Source organism: Cucurbita moschata, unplaced genomic scaffold, assembly GCF_002738365.1.
Source record: "Cucurbita moschata cultivar Rifu unplaced genomic scaffold, Cmos_1.0 Cmo_Scf00004, whole genome shotgun sequence".
Taxonomy (NCBI): Eukaryota; Viridiplantae; Streptophyta; class Magnoliopsida; order Cucurbitales; family Cucurbitaceae; genus Cucurbita; species Cucurbita moschata.
The window spans coordinates 3,403,919-3,416,621 of NW_019268520.1; the positions used below are offsets into that span (position 1 = coordinate 3,403,919).

General features: G+C 38.9%; 4 protein-coding genes, 1 long non-coding RNA gene and 1 other non-coding gene across 7 annotated transcripts; 2 read left to right on the forward strand and 4 right to left on the reverse strand.

The window, feature by feature from the left end:
* The first annotated feature begins 263 nt into the window (after nt 1-263).
* On the forward strand, nt 264-2,085 carry LOC111442201 (squamosa promoter-binding-like protein 13A). Its single transcript, XM_023079495.1, has 3 exons — nt 264-855; nt 975-1,111; nt 1,205-2,085. Exons 1-3 carry the CDS (start codon nt 509-511, stop codon nt 1,777-1,779), a joined length of 1,059 nt encoding a protein of 352 aa, XP_022935263.1. The 5' UTR covers nt 264-508; the 3' UTR covers nt 1,780-2,085.
* On the reverse strand, nt 1,890-3,155 carry LOC111442203. The gene is made up of 2 exons (XR_002710277.1): nt 2,222-3,155; nt 1,890-2,111 (listed from the first exon to the last, which is right to left on the reverse strand). It is a non-coding gene; the product is annotated as an uncharacterized LOC111442203 (long non-coding RNA).
* A 368-nt stretch (nt 3,156-3,523) lies between these two features.
* On the reverse strand, nt 3,524-6,923 carry LOC111442202. 2 transcript variants are annotated; one of them, XM_023079497.1, is made up of 3 exons: nt 6,668-6,923; nt 3,741-3,828; nt 3,524-3,640 (listed from the first exon to the last, which is right to left on the reverse strand). In XM_023079497.1, exons 1-2 carry the CDS (start codon nt 6,817-6,819, stop codon nt 3,753-3,755), a joined length of 228 nt encoding a protein of 75 aa, XP_022935265.1. In that variant the 5' UTR covers nt 6,820-6,923; the 3' UTR covers nt 3,524-3,640; nt 3,741-3,752. The 2 variants fall into 2 exon arrangements, with proteins under 2 accessions (XP_022935265.1, XP_022935264.1); XM_023079496.1 differs by having other exon boundaries at nt 3,524-3,828.
* A 105-nt stretch (nt 6,924-7,028) lies between these two features.
* On the reverse strand, nt 7,029-7,110 carry TRNAS-UGA. Its single transcript has one exon. It is a non-coding gene; the product is annotated as a tRNA-Ser (tRNA).
* A 105-nt stretch (nt 7,111-7,215) lies between these two features.
* Nucleotides 7,216-9,375, forward strand: LOC111441357 (protein transport protein Sec61 subunit gamma-like). The gene is made up of 3 exons (XM_023078308.1): nt 7,216-7,375; nt 7,478-7,593; nt 9,127-9,375. The coding sequence occupies exons 1-2, from the start codon at nt 7,282-7,284 to the stop codon at nt 7,591-7,593; spliced, it is 210 nt and encodes a 69-aa protein (XP_022934076.1). The 5' UTR covers nt 7,216-7,281; the 3' UTR covers nt 9,127-9,375.
* Nucleotides 9,376-10,924: 1,549 nt separating this feature from the next.
* On the reverse strand, nt 10,925-12,309 carry LOC111442318 (ribonucleoside-diphosphate reductase small chain). The gene has a single exon (XM_023079679.1). It carries the CDS (start codon nt 12,078-12,080, stop codon nt 11,091-11,093), a length of 990 nt encoding a protein of 329 aa, XP_022935447.1. The 5' UTR covers nt 12,081-12,309; the 3' UTR covers nt 10,925-11,090.
* Nucleotides 12,310-12,703: the final 394 nt, after the last annotated feature.

Genomic DNA, 12,703 nt, shown 5'->3' on the forward strand with positions numbered 1-12,703 from the left:
AAAATGTTTCTAAATATAGAATGACTGAAACAGGCTTGCACGAATTGGAGCCGAGACAAGGATGACCCAATTTTCTTGTGTTTTTCTTCTTATAGGTGATTTATTAATGCAGCAACCTAGTTGGGGATTGATGGGAAGAGTAAATATGGTAGCTTTCTTAATCAAATTCTAAACCCATTTTCTTGGAACTTTCTGTTTGTCATGTTGTGGCAAAATGGGAAGCTCACCAAGTTTTCCACTATGATTTCTCTCTCTATTCTCTCTCTCTCTCTAAAACTCCGTTGAGGTTCAAAACTCATGTGGGTTTTTTGATATAATATTGGCATCAACGAGTACTGTACCAAAACCAGTGACCTGTCTGTCTTATATCATCCAACCATTCTCTATCCTCACTGCTTTCGCCTCTTTTTTATCCAAAAAGTGGAGACCCAGTTGAGGATTTGGGTATGTTCAATTGGAGAGAAGAAGAACAAGAAGAAGCAAGAGATCAATCAAACAAGTGTTGTTTATGGATTGGGGTTGGGGAACTCTTTCTGGAAAACCCACTTTCCGGGAAAAGAATCACACCCCCCCACCGCCCACAAGTTTCTCTGACTCGATTGGTTCTTCCAATAATAATGAAGAACCCATTCTCGAGGGTTCGAGCCAGGAAAGTTCTTCCTCTAATGGATCCTCCAAAAGGACTCGAATCCTCCAAGGGACTCAAAATCAGTCCTGTTTGGTCGATGGTTGTGACTCTGACCTGAAGAATTGCAAGGAGTATCATCGACGCCATAGGGTCTGCGATTCGCACTCCAAAACCCCTGTTGTGATGGTGAGGGGCGAGGAAAAACGATTCTGTCAACAGTGCAGCAGGTAAAACACAGAAATCATTAATGGGTTTTGTTTGTTTTGTTCTAATTTTTACCTCAAAATCTTCGGGGTTCTTGTTGTTTCTTGTGGAGTCCGATTGTTCTTGAGTAAAAGTATTGTAGGTTCCATCCGCTTGGTGAGTTCGATGAGGTGAAGCGAAGCTGCAGAAAGCGGCTTGATGGGCACAATCGCCGCAGGAGGAAGCCTCAACCCGAATCCCTGTTTATGAGTTCAAGAGATTTCCTGTCAAACTGCAAAGGTTAGTAACTGATTGTTTCTGCAGTTTACCATACAAATGTTTGATGGATGCCATTCTGTTTGTAAAATTGGGTTACCCTCCTCAAATCCATAGGGCCAATTGTGCTGCAGTTCAGTAATCAACAGATTCATGTGCCTGATGAACATGGTAGGAGTTTATGGTCCATGAGGCCTGAAGAAACCTCCATGGTTCCACCAAATTCCTCCGCTTACTTCAGCTATGGAGGAGGAGGAGGAGACAACGAAGAGTTGCCCTTTTTCCTCCACAAAAATGGGACAAGGCAAGGTAAGCAAATGGTGTCTTCTCGGTTATGTTTCAATCAGCAACTTCCTGATGCAATCTCTCAGGGAAGTGAGGTGGGCAGCATGAAACAAGCGGTGCCTACCAATACTTCGCCCGTGGATTCAGGTTGTGCTCTCTATCTTCTGTCATCGCACCCAGATGCTGGGTTGAGCTCTTTAGTTCAGTCTCATCTGAGTCTTCCAGTCCAAACTCCAGAGACTGAGCTGCATTTCAGTAGTTTAAGTGACTTCTCTGCCTCCTTTGGCTCCAAGGACAAGCCTGTTTGTGAAACCAATCTTGATAATGGGTTGGAGCTTGAAATGGAGGCATCTGATGGCTTGTTCCAAAGTGAGGCTCCACATAAGTTTCCCATTTCTTGGGAGTAGTCTTGCTTCAGAAACCATATCTGTTTTCTATGGCTTTAATCCAAGACTCGTTTTGAATTTGAAGTTGTGTTTTCTTAGACAGCAAATGTATTTTGCTGGTTTGTTTTTTGAGTTTCCATAACCAGGAATAGACTGCTTTGACATCATCATTTATACCAGGAGTCGCAAAGCATCGTGAACACGTTACTACGTGCCATTTTGTAACACCTATGCCGAGCGACCCTGGTAACGATTGTCTTGCTATTCCTCTTCTAGACTTATGTTCTTGAATCATGTTTTGTTTGGAAATTACTATGTTCTTGCTTCCTTGATCATGCTGTGTTTTGATGATACTGCTAAAGAATACACAGAAACAAGCTTATGTTCTAGTCTATAGCTTATTAGTATATGAGATTTCATGCTGAATCTTGAAGTTTTCAGAAGAATTCATCATTTTACTTACAAAGCTGTCAAGTATGCTTATAGAACTGCTCACAAGGTTTATCCCCTTCTTTCTTCTTCATCTTACAAGCCAAGCTGTTAGGACAGAGCTTAAGCAAGATTAGTAGCAGCTCATGCTATAACCGACAATCAATCCCCATATATAGAAAGTATTAAACAAAAAGGACAGAATTAGGTTTGAACCCTACTTTGACCTCAAACATATATTTTTATTCCCTAATTTTTAGTTCTTTTTTTCTTTGTATAATACTTGTGGAAGATTCATTTTTGGTACTCATTTGGACTTTGGTTGAATTACAAATTTAATTGCTGAATCTTTTATGTTTGTATCTACTTTGTTCCTGAAGTAAAATTTAAAATCTTTTTTAGTACAACCAATCATAAACTTTTGATTTTTGTATCTAATTTCATAGAATTCTAAGTTTAGGATTAAATTCATAGTTTCTTAAAAAGTTAGGAATCCCAAATACACGAACCTCAAATCTAAAATTTTAATTTGTAACTTAACCTTGGTCTTTTTATTTCATTTTTATCGTCCATGACTTCAACATGACAAACTTCTTAAAATATTATTCAAAACGAGAATTTTTGAAGCAACAATCATATTTTTTTAGAAGTATAGAAGTATAAGAACTATGAAAATAAAGATGGGCCCCTCCCATAAGCTCCTAGACGACTAATAAAGAAGCAAGAATTTCCTTAGAATCAAGTAGTGGCACTAAAATAAACCACATGTGGTAAGAGAAACCCTAGCCAATAAATAAATATACAGTCGACATTCTCATCAACCTACTCAACAGCTCCATTGACACAGACCCAGATTACAGGAGCACCAAAGAGTCATTTATCAAATTTCAAACATCAAAATGATATCTACTTTCACTTTATTCTACCAATACATGAATGAAACACACAAAAATCTGTATAGAAAAAGAAGGAATGCATACCTGATGCGGAGGATTGTATTAGATGGCTCATGGCTGACCTCAGGTTATGACATAATGATACCTAATATGGAATTAAATAGGCACAGAGCATAATTTATAAACACTAATATTGGCAAGACCAACCTCCTTGTCTATCTCGACACCGCAGGCATGATTATAATCAACATAATGCTATAAAGTCAGACAGCAATTATCTTTGCACTGGGGGCAATCCAGCACGTCTAATTATTATAGACCTCTAAAGAAATTAGTTTTAAAACTACAATCAGGCGGTGAAATGAGAACAGATCTTAGGTTGTCTTACAAGTCAAGATTGACAGAACGGCAAGATATATTAGTAGGTATCAGGCAAGCCATTAACTCAATCATGTCAAATAATACTTCCTTTAAAACTTTAAGGATGTAACCAAAATTCATGTTATTTTTCATCATGGCCAAAGCGATCAGATCCTAAACTGGGATGAAAAGGAACCCTGAAAAGTAATAGGGATTATTAGTAGTGAAGTAGACAACAAAATTTGGGTGGGTGGGGGGAGAGATCGACTCAATAACAGGTTCGCATTGCTAAATAACCTAATACTGACACTAGTGCTTGTCATCTTTTGGAATATCCTTCTGAGAAGTTTTGGCTTCCAGCTCCTTGGTTGCCTTCTCCACAGTCCTGAAAGAATAACATCACAGTCATATTACATTACACAAGCATGGCCTACAAAAGGAGCAGCAGCCTGTTGCATTCACATGCCAAATAGACATCTTAAAGACAGAGGTTCTATGAAAATCGCCATAACCCATAAGCTTGATATCTTTTCTTCTATTACTTTTTATTTATACTATCTATCATATTCTTCACTCGCCAACTCGAATGGGTTTTAACATTCTGCTGGCCGAATGTAGCTACACTGCATTAAACTAGGTAAACATTATGCAATTGGGTCTAATATCATATAAATTAATTGATTAATTAAAAACAAAGAAACAGATATGAGAAGCCAGAGGCACAGGAAGTAAGCCAATAGGCGCCCAACTTCCCAGTCCATAAAGTATTCCCAAGAAAGATGGCAAAGGAGGACATTTTAAGTGAAAGTTAGTTGCAAGCAGGGATAGGAACAATCAGGGCATTTTATATCAATACTATTGACAATAGAAAAGGACGACTGAGAGGAGAGAGGGCAGCCAACTAGTTACATGGAAGTGACTAGAGTGACTACGAGAGGAGAATGCCAAAACTCTTGAAAGTCTAGGTAGCCTGTAATCTTCATCAAACAGCAATACAATGATACTGTAAATAGTACATTTCTATTAGGCTCTGGAGTTCCACTATTACTTTATTCTCATGTCCTTTACTTGCTATTGTCATATGAAACATTAATAAATTGAGCGTCTAGCGACGGATTGAACACGAACTCCAACACAACAAATCAATCTAAACCAAAAGCAAATTCCAGGAATCAATTTGGACAGTTGATCAAGGTTCGAGAAAAGTACATCCCCAGTTGACATCAATGAAAAGAAAAATTAGTATAAACTAATAATATTAGAACGAAGACGATAGACCTAACCAATCAATCAATCAACAAGTCCCTTTCTCAATCTGTTTTTTAACTTTCCAAGACCAAAGGAAACTTTCCTTAGAATTCTAGAAGACGAGTAATGGTCTAGATAACCTTTGACAAGAAGATAAGATTCTCCAGCGGTTCTCTTTGCACTGCAAGCCTACTCCAAAACCACGACTGACTAATTTATAAGTATCCATTACCAATCATTAGGGAATACGTACCAGAAATACAGCTCAAAAGTTTTTAAGGAGTTCCTCATGAGAGCTGACGGCCAGGAAATGTTTGAAACGCAAAAAGCTGCCACTAAATTAAGGTACTGTAACCTTCATTTTTCAACCATATCTTTACCCTCTTTTCCTTTTCCTTCTTGCTAACACTCACCCCCATAAGCATAAGACTAATACGTGTTAGGAAAATGAAAACATTTCCTTCATTATCAATATTGCTATGCATTGCCCATCTTTTAAAATCTTCATTTAAACAACCTCTTGCCAAGGGAAATATTATCTTATTTATCAATATATGTTCTTTCCATTTCTAACCATTTCTAACCTTGGTCATGTCCATAATATCCCAATTGAACAAATGACTATCAAACCTACCTTCAAAGAAACATCAAGGTCTCTACCCAGAGCTTTACTCTTATTCAAGAATTTCCTCTACTCATCCTATTCCTCTCCTTACTATTGAATCTTTAATAGTTACCTTCCAACCATAACTACCACAGTATGGATATAATTAAGTTGGGCAGAGCAATTTTCATATGCTTCTTTAAATTGAGTACCCACAGCATCTACTCAGAGTTTTTTAACGAATTAAGAAATTCCCAGTGTATATGTGTATACCCCAAGTTTGTGCTCCAACATGTGAGCTAAATCAGAATGAAAAAAAAAACTGGTAGTTGGCTCTCCTCCTTGGCATTACAAAAAAAAAACTGGACGAAGCGGAAATGCCCTATCAGGACACCTTTTCTGCAGTCCTAGTGGTAGTATTCATGGCTTCAAAACCGTGAAGTCCAGAAAGAAAAAACTTGAAACTTCTGCGGCATCTTTCCATTTCATACCAACTTTGATGGATTTCTCTTTAAACCCTCCTCTTTTCACGTTTCAGAACATCCAGATGATTTTAGAATCCGTACTTTAATATCCTTCTTGTTGCTAGGTCTTTCGCAAGCAAAGCCATCATATTTGCTTGCTTCTTCACCTGAAAAATATCTTCTCATAGAAATTTCCAGGAATTTACTTCTCATCCAGAAAACCCTTCACAGTGAATGCATCCATCTAACAGAGCAGCCACAGTTGAAATTCTCCAAAACATACACCTCAGGAGATGATTCTCTTCCATCTGTTATCGCAGAAGGAAATCTTCATGCCATTTCCTACTGAAAATTGTTAGGTCACAAGTCTAAGCCTGGAGAGGTTCTACCAGCAACTTATTTCTCTTCACATTTGTAACTTCACCCAATCAACATCAAATTTTTCTTCAATAATTTGATGCCACAAATCCTCGATCTCTAGAGAAACCTTTAGCCAGGAGAACTTCATTTCCGACTGATTTAGCCTTGTTGATCTCCTATATTAGTTAATTTCCCCAATATTTTTTTATCTTGGATGCGTCTCCAAATGACCTCTTTCTTGGATTTCCACCAAAACACAACCAAAATCAGTCACCCTAGTGATTCTCTCCCTTTCCACATTAATCCCAGAGAGTAGAGATTTACTCAAAGTGAATTCAAACAATAAACCCAGCGCCGAAACGCAATTGCAACAAACATGAATACTACCGCTGCCTGCGTATTAAATTCCTAACACACAATCAATTCCAACAAGAACCAAATGCTAAGGTCTATTGATTCATTCCGACAGCACTAATACAAATGAACTTCAAGAAAACAAATATGAACCAAACAAGAAAATAAACTAAGAATTTAAAAGAAAAAATTACTTGGAGGCAGAGGCAGATTCTTCTTCAAGCCACTGGCGGATGTGTTTGACGTTGCGCCTGAAGATTGAAGCCGATTGCTTCACATCGCTCCTCAAAAGAAGAACCACGGCGCCAACGCCGGCCACCGTCAAGATGAAGTTCGTTAAAGCCATCTACGTGAATCCCAATCCCAACTTCCGGACCAAACAAAACAAAATTCTGCCCGCTGGTTACTCGCGCTTCGAATACAAATGCAGACTACTTCAATTGCTGGCGAGGCTGATCGAATTGTCCGAAACATTCTTCAAGGCCCATCACAAGCCCAAGCCCAGGCCCATCACAAGCCCAAGCCCAAACCCAAAAAACTGGTTAAAATACAAAACGTCGACAGCAGGGTTCGAACCTGCGCGGGCGAAGCCCAACAGATTTCAAGTCTGTCTCCTTAACCACTCGGACATATCGACAATTTGTTGGATCATCGGATATTAAATTAATTTTAAAATAATTTGATTCTCGACAGTTGACCACCGGATTATCTTCTCCGTCCTGTTTTTTTTTTTTTTTTCTTTTATAATTAGTTTGTTCGGCGTTTTATCAACCAGACAGTGGAAATTTTGAGCCCCTGCAGAGAAAAAATGGACGCCATTGATTCCGTCTTCGATCCACTCCGGGAGTTCGCCAAGGACAGCGTACGTCTCGTCAAGCGCTGTCACAAGCCTGATCGCAAAGGTACAAATTCCGAAGCCATTTTCGTCTCTTTGATTTTGTAGTTGTTTTTAATCTTTGGCGGAGATCTTATAACCAATTTCCTCTACTCCGGGAGATTTGTAGAGTTCACAAAGGTCGCGGTTCGTACAGCGATCGGCTTCGTGGTGATGGGATTCGTCGGTTTCTTCGTCAAGCTCATCTTTATCCCCATCAATAACATCATCGTTGGATCTGGTTAGGTCAGGATTTTTTTTTTTACTTATGCATCTCTAGGTTTCACTGTTTTCTGAATTGAGTAATTGCTTGATTCTTTCTCGAGGTTGCGTTCCTTCAATTAATAAAATAGTCCGATCTTATTGAATGTAAACAGGTTTGATCTATGTCGAATTTCTGTGTTATCCAAGTTTAGTCCCTTTCTAGTCTTGAGCATGAAATAAAATTGGATTCTGAAGAACGGAATTGAAATCTACAGCTTCTCTTTGACTTGGGGAATAATATGATTAATGTTTTTAGATTGTTAGATTAATCTATATCTAGGGCATGTAGGTTATGAAGGGAGAAATGTTTACTTTGTTAGATAAATGTTTTAGGTATGATTCTATGAATTACCTAACTACGCCATTGATGGGTTGATCGAGTCTTTTTTCTTCTTGACTCCTCTTGGCTTTCTTGTTTCTTAAAGGTTCTCCCTATATACCATATTCCCTTTCAAACAAAATTATCCTGAAGACTTGCTCTCGCCATTTCATACAATTTACATTGTCTATGAATAATGTAGGATATGTGCATCTAAACTAATCTTCTCAAACTTTTACAACCACAAGGAGAAAACACATCTAGTCTTCTACATCGATCAATCCCGAGCTCAATAACAAAATGCTGTAACCCATATCAAGCCTTGTTGATTGCACATTGTTATCTGTATAGAGGAAGGAGGGCAGGGGGGAAGGGGGGGAAAACTTACCTGGGAACTGTAATTGCTCATAATACCTTACCCTTACCTTATAACGCACGAAAGATGGGAGAGGGAGAGGGAGAGTTCGTAACGTATTAAGCCCGCCGCCAGCAAATATTGTCCTCTTTGGGTTTTCCCTTTTGGACTTCCCCTCAAGGTTTTTAATACGTGTATGCTAGGAAGAGGTTTTCACACCCTTATAAAGAAAGTTTCGCTACCCTCTACAATCAATGTGGGATCTTTCGATCCACCCCCAGGGACCCAATGTTCTTGCTGGCACTCGTTCCCTTCTCCAATCGATGTGGGACCCCCAATCCATCCCCTTTGGGGCCAACATCCTTGTTGGCACACTGCCTCATGTCCACCCCCTTCGGGGCTTAGTATCCTCACTGGCACATAGCCCGATGTTTGGCTCTAATACCATTTGTAACAGCCCAAGCCCACCACTAGCCGATACTGTCCTTTTTGGGCTTTCCTTTTCGGGCTTCCCCTCAAGTTTTTTAAAATACGTCGGCTAGAGAAAGGTTTCCATACCCTTATAAACAATGTTTCGTTCCTCTCTTTGAACCGATGTCTGATTTCACATAGTCATTTGGCTCAATTTTGCATAATCACAGTGATTGATGTAGTTTGCATTCTAGTTTATGTCGGCATGATTGTACACTGTTTCCATTCCCAAATAACAGTTCCATGTAATAATTGATGAGTGTGATTGCTGGCTTGACCTCTTTTTCAGACAACATTAACTTGCGTAAAACTTTGAATTGGTTCTGCCTTTTGACAATCATTCATTATACCTGTTGAATCTGTGTTGCAGGCAGCTAAGGCCACAAAAGGAGCAAGCTGGCCGAAATAGATGGGAACCTGATCTACTATTTCAAATCCTTACTGATGTTTTTGTTAATTTAAAAGCTTAATTTCTCTTCCATATGGTAAGTAGCAGACTTCCATGAATGGCTGTAACGAATTGTCAGGATTATGTCTTTACTTTCTGATTAGTCCAATGTGTTTGTTCATGGTTACGGGTTATTTTAGAGTAATAAAGGAACAAGTTTTGGGTTCGTCATCGGGATGAAGATTATATTTACTGCCCTTTCCTTAATGCTGTCAAGCTTTAACGATTGGCAAATTAAAGTAGATACACAGCAAAAGAAGCCTATATATTTTCAGTAGATTTGATTGAAAGTGCAAGCATGCACTCACTACACGACATTTTGAATATCATGTTGCATATCATGTTGTCAAAATTTAACTAATGGACTAAACAGAGGAGAGACCTAGCCTACGAGTTTACGTCCATCCCTTGGTCGGGTACAGTTTTCTTTCTCTTTTTCCAACAATCTCTTCTAATGACAGAATTGATGCCGAACTCTCAAATTCTGCACTTTTCAGCTGAGAAACAGAGACACAAGGATACCAATATGGAGTGTCGTTATCAATTTGCTCATCGTTTCACTCGAAATAGTATAGAAGCTAAACTCGCACATATAAATAAATTTTCTGGTAAAGATGAGTTCAAGCTTTAAAATTCCACCTCAGTCTTCAAGTCTGCATTCAATTTTTTTCTTTTTAGGAGCTAGAGTTATTACGCGGAAGTGCTAGTGTGGGACAATCTACCTTGACTCGTTTTTATAGTTTACACACTTTTGTATTATCACTTCTTACTGCCGTATTTATGTTAATGCACTTCCCAATGATACGTAAGTCCTTTATAGAGAATCGAAATCATAAAGACTACGTTGCAACAAACTTGTAGAAATGAACCATCAGACCGATAAATAGAGCTGAGGTTAGAGTTAAAACTGCTAGTAGAAAACCGAAAAATCGTTATTGTAAAATGAACTCACTTTCCCAGGACAGGATACGCTAAATCCTGCATCTATTGAAGAAACAAAGATACACATAAGCATAAATGTTTTAGATCAATGGGTTATTTTGCTAATGCTCTCTTTGATGACAATTTTGTATTGAATTTTTGGTTTTAATCTTGTTTTCCAAAAGTTGATTACAAATGATCAAAAACAAAGAGTAATGTACTAGAAAAGACTGACCAAAAACATCCAGAATATAAGAACGCATTAAAGCACCAAAGTTCCATCAGAAACCTCCTACTTGATTAACAAATTCTTATGGTCTGTAAAACCCAGAAAGAACCTAAAAAGAGAAGGTTAAGAACACAGCTAGCAGAGTGAAGTTCCCTGCAAAAAGTTTATCCAAGTGAGAAACAAACAAACCCCATTTTGTTTAAGGTAATAACAAGGAACAACAAAACATCCCTCACAGTTTCAGCAATCTTATTGCGCCATATTGAAGTAGAGCAACAAGAAGACTCACCTGTATCATCCCCGACAGACCCACAATCCATTTCTTCCCATCAAAGGAACGGGGAGCTTCGGCCAATGTCGGGAAAATCACCATCGCCATGGCCAAAAGGAGAGGTAGAAATGGCCCAACAATGGCCCTTGCTGTCTTTGAATAAATGAATCTATAGCTTTAACATATACAATCATGGAGGACTTCTAAGAACAATTTTAAACACAAAATTGCTTCTCAAATTGACCAAAACCCTAGACAACCAACCAAACCACCAATTTGCAGTCAGAAGGAGAAAGAAAAAAACAAAAAGATGTAACGTTTTATATCATTCATTCTCAACCAAGAAGAAATTAAACAAACATAATCAAGTCTAATTCTTAATACTAAGTTACAGGAGAAGAAGAAAGAAGAACCCACAAATTTTATTCTACACAACGAACTCATCTTTATCTTCATCTTCAATCCTTAGAAATCTTCATCCATCTTAAACTCATGCGTGTCGCCATGTCCATTCAAATTTGACATCACAGACGCCTTCTGATAATCCCCAACTCTCTTCTCGAAGAAATTCGTCTTACCTTGCAACGAAATCAGCTCCATCCAATCGAACGGATTCTGGGCATTATAGATTTTCCCATACCCTAAAGCTCCAACCAACCTATCTGCTACAAATTCAATGTACTGACTCATCAAATCACCATTCATACCAACGAGAGCCACCGGCAAAGCCTCACACACGAATTCCCTCTCTATATCCACCGCCTCCGTGACAATCTCCTTCACTCGATCCTCACTCAACTTCTTCCTCAGCAGTGAATACAACAAACAAGCGAAATCGCAATGAAGACCTTCGTCTCGCGAAATCAACTCGTTCGAGAAGGTGAGTCCAGGCATTAACCCGCGTTTCTTCAACCAGAAAATGGAACAGAAGCTACCTGAGAAGAAGATTCCTTCAACGCAAGCGAAGGCTAAAATACGTTCAGCGAACGTTTCAGTGCTGTCGATCCACTTCAACGCCCAATCGGCCTTCTTCTTGACGCAGGGGACGGTCTCAATCGCGCGAAACAACCGACTCTTCTCGTTCGAGTCTTTAATATAGGTTTCGAGAAGAAGACTGTACATCTCCGAGTGGATATTCTCGATGGCGATTTGGAATCCATAGAAGGCTCTAGCCTCAGCAACTTGGACTTCCTTCATGAACCGCCCGGCGAGATTCTCCAAAACGATGCCATCGGAGGCAGCGAAGAACGCAAGAACGTGAGTGATGAAGTGCTTCTCATCGGAAGTTAAAGATTCCCAATGGCGAAGGTCCTGCGAGAGATCGACTTCCTCAGCAGTCCAGAAGGAGGCTTCAGCCTTCTTGTACATTTCCCAGATTTGAGGATACTGAATCGGGAACATGCAAAAGCGGTCGGGGTTAGGGGCAAGGAGAGGCTCGTCGGGAATTGCAGGCATGGTCGGAATTGGAAGAAGGTTTAGGGTTCCGGCGGGATTTGGGGATTAAGGGTTTAGGGATTTTTTTCGATTGAGGTATGGTGAAGAAGGGAGAGGAAAACTAGGGATTTTATAGGATGAAATTAGGGATAGGGTTTTGAAAAATAGCGGGTGATTTAAATTTTTTATGTAAATTTTCCCGGAAAAATTTAAGTTCGTGGGCACTTCCGGGATTTCCGTCCCATTTTCAGGAAGCATGAACCATATTTCATGCAATTTAAAAAAAAAAAAACGAACGTATTAGCAAACTACGGCTATCAAATATTATCTTCTTTAAATTTCTCTTAATTTTCTCTTTCGAGCTTCCACTCAAGGCTGTAAAACTGCTAACAGATATTGTCTTCTTTACTTCTCCTTTCGAGCTTCTACTCAAGGCTTTAAAACGCACCTACTAGGAAAAGGCGACCGAGAATTCACCCCCCAAATTTCTTGATTGATAGTATTAGTATATGTTCAAACAAGCAGACCTACACTCGAGTTTAGCTAAAATTATAAATAATTACAATAATTTGTAAATTTTTTGATAATTTTGAAATTATAATTCATACACACATAATATCTATGAAGATATTTATGGACTAAAA